Genomic DNA, 7728 nt, shown 5'->3' with positions numbered 1-7728 from the left:
AAACCAAACCAAACAGCCCCGAGGCTGCACGCGAACGATTCACAGCACCAGTGTGTTGCTGTGAAGGGATCTGAATGAATCCAGGCTCACTCGGTTGCCCACCTTGAGCTGCCAGGAGCCTTCCAAGGGTCCAGTGAAAAGATGGGGGGGTTTCCCACCCAGTGGTGAAGCCCCCTCTCCTGCTGCAAATGCACGCTCCGGATCCAAGGCTGGTGCCGGAGAGGGTCCTGGTGGGGGCGTGGGCGCTGACCTCCAGGGAATGTGGCAGGAGGCCCATCTCCGTGAAGGGACAGAGAGGGGCACAGTGACCCTGCCCACCGCAGGCCAGGGGTGATCCTCCTGTGCCGCTGCAGCCACAAGCTGTAGTTCATGCGCAGGGGCCAGGATTCCCTGAGTCACCGAGGGGTGGGGGGACAAGGGCCAGGATTCCCTGAGTCACCGAGGGGTGGGGGGACAAGGGCCAGGGTTCCTTTGTTAGAGGGGTGGGGGGACAGGGACCGGGGTTCCTTTGATACTGAGGGGTGAGGGTAGAGATGACTCCTTTTTAAAACACCGTGTTGAAGACCAGCGTGCTGCACCACGCGGCAGTTCAGCAAGCCCCCTGTGCGTGCAGTGGCTGTGGCAACATGCAGTCACAATGTGCAGCTCTTCCGGCCCCTTGTCCTGAGACCCCTCTGAGACTACCCTGGGGTCTCCGAGTGGTTCCTTGCTGGGCATCTGGTCAGCTGCAAGGTCAGCAGCTAGCGATGTGGGTAAAGGGTCACAGTCTTCGAGGCTCACAGGGACAGTCGCCCTCTCCTGTGAGTTGGCATGAACTAGAATGGCAGTGTGTTTAAGTCTGGGTTATTCGTGTAAACTCAGGGTTCCCAAAGCAAGACTTTCCCCTCGCCCCTTGGTGCCCGCCGGTCGTCATAAATCACCCAGGGTTCTAGAGAAGAACAGAGGACGTGCCAGGGACTGCCCAGAGAACAAGCCAACTGTGTCTTGGAAGAAACACTGCCCGAAGGCTCCTTAGAGGCGGGGATGGTGAGGCTTTGTCTCATGCACTTAGGACACGGTGTCAGGAGGGGCTAGCTCCTGGAGAAGGACACTGAGGTAGTTAGTTTACTGTGCCAACCTGGCCAATAAACACATGTGGGGTTAATTGAAGGGCAGAGGGATAAATGGCTCCGTGAGCCTTGCCTTTCTAGTTCTCGGGTCTCCAGGCTGTCCCTCTGGGCCACCAGCCACTCTGCTCCCAGAGGGGACTCGAGGGGACACAGAGCCAGCACTCCTGTGACCTGGAGGCCAGCAGGGTTGTGCTTACAGCTTAGTGAGAGTCTGCATCTTGGCATCCTGGTGCTGGACATGCCTGGTCCCTCCTGCCCGGCCACATCCCAGCATGCCAGTGCAAAGTCATTGCCCAGGGTCCCCAAGGCTGCTCCAGACCAGACCAGACCGCTGACCTGGCGCCCCTCCCACGACCCCTCCACTGGGTCCACTGTCAAGCAGCTGCTCCAATCAGGGTGGGTCACAGCGCCAGGACCCTGCTGCCCTCAGCACCCCCAAGTCTGCCCCTCAGTGTTCCGGGGTGCAGCGGCAGCCGCTGCATCTGTTGGGGACTCTTTGTAGGGGGGAGGGGCCTCGATGTCAATGCTGTGGCCCAGGTCCATCTCCGTGTACGCTGGTGGGGGTGCCTCAGGGGCTGCCCTGCCCGACGACCAGGTCGGTGGGCCTAAGGCCAGGCTCTCTTCGTAGGCTGGAGGGCAACCGTCCGGCCTGGGAAAGGAAGCAGGTGGTAAGCACAACGTCACTGGGTGCCCAGTGAAACTGGCAGGACCCACCTCCCCCTGGCCTCGCTGTCCCCCTCGTCCTTCCTCCCCAGCAAACCTGGGTCTGGTCATGTCCTCCAGGCTCACCCTAATTTCCTTCTGACCACCCAGTCAGTTCCAGCTCCTAGACCCCGACAGGACCGGGTGGAATTTCCCTGTGGGCTTCCAAGACTGTAAAATTCTACGTAATGGTTCTGTGTTGGGCTGCTGGCCCCCAGGTGAGCAGTTCAAAACTACCATCCACTCCATGAGAGAAAGGTGAGGCTTCCTACTCCCGGGAAGAGTGATGGTCTCAGGAACCCACACGCTCAGCTGCACCCAGTCCAAGCGGTCGCCGTGAGTCTGCGTCGACTGGATGCAGTGGGTTTTGAACGCATCCTAGTTTGCTGCTAGTCACAAGGCCAGCAATTGAAAACCACCGGCTCCGCCACTGGAGAAAGATGGGCTTCCGACTCCCGGGAAGAGTGGCCCTTGCAGACACCCGCAGGGGCAGTTCTGCCCTGTCCCACGGGGTGGCCAGGAGTCAACAGCAGTGGATTTGGTTGTGTTGTGTGTTTTAGCTCTTGTTTTGTTTCCTGGAAGACAGGCGTGGTGGTCGCCAATCAGAAGATCAGCCAGTGAGAAGCTGTGGGCCCAGGGCCACTGGGGGTCAGGGGCTGCCTCGGTGCCAAAAGACAAGACAGCTGCATCCCTGGTCGGTCACCACTGTCTGGCTGTCAGCCTGCGCCCCCTGGGGCTGTGATGCTGGAAGCTGAGCTACAGTCCCACCGGGCTTTGAAATGCCAGCAGGGTCACCCACGGCTTCATCGGAGCTTCCAGGCCAAGGAGGAGGACTTCTGTAACGCAGCCAGGGGCAGCCAGAGGCTCTCCACAGGATATTCTCTGAGTGCGGGGAGGGAGGCCCCAGGTTGGAGATGCCCCCCATGACCTTGAGCAGGTTCGTGAAAGTGAAGGTGGCCCGGCATGGCCCAGCCCTGAGACAGTCTGTTCTGAGACGCATGGGCTCACCTAGCATCAGCGCCGACCCGTACCTTCCTGGTTCCTCACTCATGGAACCAGGGCATTCGGACCAAGGACCTTCTCCAGGCCAGGGGACATTAGGACCTGGATTGTTGTAGGGTTCTGTCTAGCCTGTTACCTTATCTGGTCCACTCTCACCCTTCCCCCCAGCCCTGGGTGTCCCCCTCCTACACCCCCTACCAACCCAAGCAGGGCTGGGGCCTGCTGTAGGCCGGCCTTGCCTCGCCCTCTCTGGCCACCTGTCGGTTCTCAGCAGCTTGTTCCCCAAACCACATCACCTTGGGCTTTGGGGAGACTTCTCTGGCAACTGGCCAACAGTTAGGGAGCCACCCATATGCCAGAGCCATGTCCCCAAGGCCACCTCAGCGTGGGTGCCTGGCCCCTCCCTGATGAGCAGGGTGGGCTGGAGGAGGGATGGACCAATGGCTTGTGGAGTGAGCGTTGAACTGGCTGACGACAGTGGGCCTGCTTATGACGCATAACCACAGCAGAACGGGGGCTGCCTGCCACCGTAGCCACAGCTCCAAAAGTCACCAGGCCCAAAGCCAGCCAGCCTGAGGGGGCCACCAATTGTATGGCTGAAATGCCAGCCTCCCTGAGAACAGCCCAGCCGCGTCGGGTCAGTGGGCGGCCAGAAAGGTGAGAGCACACCAGGTGTGATGGCAGAGGCTCCCAGTGCCTGTGGCCTGCCCGGAGCCGGTCTCCCCTTCCCCAATGCCCCCCTGCTCCTCCTCCTGCCAGCACCGTTCACATTCCAGGGACCTGCTTGGATGCTTCACCGGGGTGCCAACTTTGATATGAATCAGGCCAACCCAGGCAGGCGGCCACTGAGGGAATGCCCACTCGCAGTGGCCACGGGGTGCCCCAGCGTAGTCTGGCTGCCCTCTTTCATGGGCACAGACCGGCAGACCTTTCTTCTTCACCACCACTGGGTGGGTGTGAGCTGCTGACCTTGGGTGAGCACAAGGCCAACCCCCTGCCGTTGAGCTGGCCTGACCCTGGTGGCTGGTGTTGGCAGGAGCCGAGTCTGGTCCACAGCGACCCCGAGTGTACTGTGGAAGGACACGCTGCCCAGTCCTGCGCCGTCCTCGCAGCTGTCCTTACGTTTCAGCCCGTTACGGAGGCCCCTGTGTCCATCCAGCTCTGCGGGCCTTCCTCTTCTTTGCTGCCCCTCTGCTTGACCAAACCCAACGTCCTTCTCCAGGGGCTGATCTCTCCTGACAACACGTCTGAAGGGTGAGAGACAGACTCACCCCAGTGGCTCACAGTGACCCCATAGAACAGGCGAGACCCGCCCCTGTGGGTTTTGGAGACGGTAACTCTCATAGGAGTAGAAAAGCCTAATATCCCATCACAATCATTCACCACACCTGGCTGCTAACCACAAGGTGGGCAGTTCAAACCCACCAGCCACTCTGAGGGAGAAAGAGGAGGCTTTCTACTCTTGTAAAGAGTTACAGTCTGGTAACCCACAGGGGAAGTTCTGCCCTGCCCTAGAGAGTGACTGTGAGTTGGGCTTGGCTGGATGGCAGTGAATTTTGGTGGCATATAGTGGGCTATGCACTGGGGCGCTAAACACAAGGTCAGTGGTTAGAAACCACCAGCTGCTCTGTGGGAGAAAGGTGAGGCTGTCTGCTCCTGTAAAGAGTGACAGTCTGGGAACTCACAGGGGCAGGTCCACCCTGCCCTATAGGGTCGCTGTGAGCCAGGATAAGGGAGTGCTGGTGGTGTACTGGGTCCTTGTGTGCCTGAGTAGGGCCACTGGGAGGGTACAAACCTCTGACCTTGGGTTGGCATCCAGGCTCCCCTGCTTCCTGGCTCTCCCCAGAGGGAGCCACATCTCCCAAACGTCTCACCCCTGAGTAGCTGCTGGATGATGAGGGCCGCATTCCAGACTCAAGGGGAGGGGTCTCTGGTGGTGCCGCTATTGATGCCCTGGGTTGCTAACCGACAGGTCAGCAGTGTGAACGCACTCGCCAGACGGCCTGCAGAAAGACCTGCCCATCAGCTCCCATAGAGATTACGGCCAAGGAAACGCCACAGGGCAGCCAGCTCAATGCTGGTGGCACACTGGGTTAAGCACCCGGGCTGCTAACAGGAAGGTGCGGGTTCAAGACCACCAGCTGCTCTCTGGGAGCAGGATGAGGCAATCTGCTTCCCTGGTGTGGGCAGCCCAGGATGTCCTGCCCGGCTGCGGCGAGCTGGCCTGGCATGGACTGAACGTGCAAGGGGCCCCCACGGTGGCATCCAAAGTCACCCACCCTCTCTAGCAGCCGACCCTGTCTTGGCTCCTCCATGTACCTGTCCACCGTGGCCAGGACCCCCTGAGCCCGGTGCTGGTGGAGCAGATGGTGGACCATCCTCTTGCTCTTGCTCAGCTGGCTGTAGGTGCTCCAGCAGATCCCGCACAGAAGGGCCAGGAAGCCCAGTGGCAGGAGCAGGTAGGTCGCCACCAGGTTCCGCCAGCAGCAGCCGGCCAGGGGACCGGAGGAGATGAAGAAGGCGCCCAGGCAGACGGCCAGGAAGCTGGTGAGGAGTGTGAGGGCGCAGAGCACGCAGCTGGTCTTGGGTTGCATCCCTGCCCCTCCACGACCGTCTCCGCTCACCGGCCGTTGCTTTATACAGCCCCCACCCCCACCCCGGGCACCCACTGGCCTTTGGACGAGCCAGTGAAGCAGGGCAGCGGAAGCTGTTGATTAACCATCGGAAGGACGGGTGACAGCTGGAAACGCAGCCGGTGCTAGGCGGGGGAGGGGTGGCTCTGATGACCCCTCTGGGGGTGCTCTGCTGCTCCCAGAGATTTGAGGGTGGGCCCCCTCACCCTTTGGTGGAGAAAACACAGGTGCCTCTTAATCCCCAGGTTAAAGAGCCCCGAATTATGAGCTGGAGGGAGACCTGGTCTTCTTGCTGCCCTGAGACTCCCGTAAGGGGTCTTAGGGTTTCAGCTTGTTCCCCGAGTTGCTCTCCTGTAATTGCCCCTCTCTGGTTTTGGAAAGGCTCTTGGGTGGGGAGAATAGCTCTTTCCCGACTGCTTACCTAAAGGTGGGTGGTTCAGATCCACCCAGCGTAGGAAAGACCCGGCAACCCCATTCTGTTAAAATTAACCATCACCAAACCCACTGCCGTCGGTCCATCCAGACTCAGAGCCTGTGCGGCGAGCAGAGCTGGCCCGTCTGCTTCATGAGGCTGTCTGTCTGTCCTGAAGCAGAGGGCCCCTCTTTCCTAACGAGGGGCTGCTGGGTTTGAACTGCCAGCCTTGTGGGTAGCAGTCCAACACCTCCCTCACAGCACCAAGGGACTGAACAAGCAGACCCCTGTCTTCCAGTCCGTTCATCGGCAGGATAGCATGAAGCCGCCCTTGTGTTTCCAAGGCTGGAATCCCGGCGGGAGCAGGAGGCCTCGTCTTGTTATCACGGAGCAACTGGGGGGCTCGAACCGCCAGCCCTGTGGCCCGCAGCTAAGAACTTTAACAGAGCTGCCTCCGGGAAGGTTCATGTAGGAAGCACGTTCCCAGAGAGCCCCCCCAGAGCCAGCCTCTGTTCCGGTCACCTGCTGGTCTCCGCCATCTTGACAGGCCTCCACTGCTGGCGCGCATTCCCGGCTCCCTGCCACGTGGGTGGGACCCTTCCGAATGTCCCTGCCCAGACTGCCCGGCCCAGCCACGCTGGATTCCCCTCCGCCCAGAGAGCTTGTCTTCGGTGCTGGGCGATCCCTGAAAGCACTGCCTTCCTCTCCCGGAAACCATTGGTTACATGCATGCTTGCGTGCGCGCACACACACGTGGGCCCTGTGCCTCACCCCCAGCTTCTCCTCAGCCAGACCTCGGTGCTGTGGGGACGAGGGGCAATCATCACACCTGCCCAAAGGAGGCGGCTACGTCTTCCTCCGTCCACCACTGCAGCCCGCTGCGCCTGGCCCGCCCGCTCCGGTCCCGGTCCTCCCGTGACGCCCTCCGGAGTCCTCCTTGTTCTGTCCTGTCTTGTGCTTCAGGCGATGGCGTCTCAACAGCCGAGGGTCCCGTCCCAGCGTTTCCACACAGCTGCTGGGGTAAGGTGACCAGACGCCCTGCTTTTGGTGGGACAGTCCTGATTTTGGGCGGTTTAAAAAGTCCCGCTCTTTGGAAAGAAGGCAGGACAAGCTAGGGACCGGTCTGTTTGGTCCATATAGACTACATTTTTAATCAAGAACCCACCCCCCCAGTCAATGGTGTCCCGCTTTAAATCTGGTCACTTTATGTTGGGGACACTGGCCACACGCCTCACCGGGAGGGACCTGCTGATGGCGTTTTCCATTCAGCTCACTCCCTGCCCCCCTCCTCCGTACCGTGGTCCACGGTAACCTGCTGGGCCTGCTGGTCTCTGATGAGGTGATGGGGGAAGGGTAGCAGGTGCTACTTGCCTTTCTTGGAGCCTTTTTGTTCTGTTGCCACCAGGTGACCTTGGGGTGAGTTGGAAGGTCGCTATCTCTGGGCGGTGATCTTGGGGAGTCATCCCGTCGCCGGTGGGTCTGGAGTTTGTTTTGTTTTGAGGAACTCGACTGCTGTTTCTCCCTGCCTACCTGGATCTGCCTGGTCTGGCCCTGGTGGAAATAGCCCCGAGTGGCAGCCAGGCACCAGCTAGTTCCCTGGTGTCAAGGTCGATGAGGTCGGGTTCGTGTGGATCGTTTGTCTGGGAGACGAGCTGTGGTCCTGTCTGTCACGTTGGACAAGCAGAGTCCCATGCTCCTGTCTTGCATTATCCCCTCCGAAGTTTTTAGGACCTCGCTCGCCCGTTTAATCAAGGAGTTATGTGGCACCGGACTTAGGTACTTGGCAGCTAACAGAAAGGGCCGTGGTTCTAATCCACCAGCCATTCCTTGGGAGAAAGCTGGACTGTCTGCTTCCCAAGATCACAGGCTC

The 7728-nt window shown here is 60.2% G+C and overlaps 1 protein-coding gene across 1 annotated transcript; it reads right to left on the bottom strand.

The window, feature by feature from the left end:
- Positions 1 to 1160: 1160 nt before the first annotated feature.
- Positions 1161 to 5407, bottom strand: TMEM252 (transmembrane protein 252). Its single transcript, XM_004714542.2, has 2 exons — positions 5133 to 5407; positions 1161 to 1758 (listed from the first exon to the last, which is right to left on the bottom strand). Exons 1-2 carry the CDS (start codon positions 5405 to 5407, stop codon positions 1536 to 1538), a joined length of 498 nt encoding a protein of 165 aa, XP_004714599.1. The 3' UTR covers positions 1161 to 1535.
- Between the last annotated feature and the right edge of the window lie 2321 nt (positions 5408 to 7728).

This window comes from Echinops telfairi, unplaced genomic scaffold, assembly GCF_000313985.2.
Source record: "Echinops telfairi isolate 266 unplaced genomic scaffold, ASM31398v2 ScPeMD7_25;HRSCAF=90, whole genome shotgun sequence".
NCBI lineage: Eukaryota > Metazoa > Chordata > Mammalia > Afrosoricida > Tenrecidae > Echinops > Echinops telfairi.
Note: the sequence above shows the minus strand (reverse complement) of the source record. Positions and strands in the feature narration are given on the sequence as shown.

Excerpts from the sequence above, each read along its gene's own strand:
- TMEM252 (XM_004714542.2), bottom strand. The coding sequence starts at position 5,407 with ATGCAACCCAAGACCAGCTGCGTGCTCTGCGCCCTCACACTCCTCACC. Across the intron at positions 1,759-5,132 it reads GTCCTGGCCACGGTGGACAG|GCCGGACGGTTGCCCTCCAG; the intron begins GTACATGGAGGA and ends TTCCTTTCCCAG.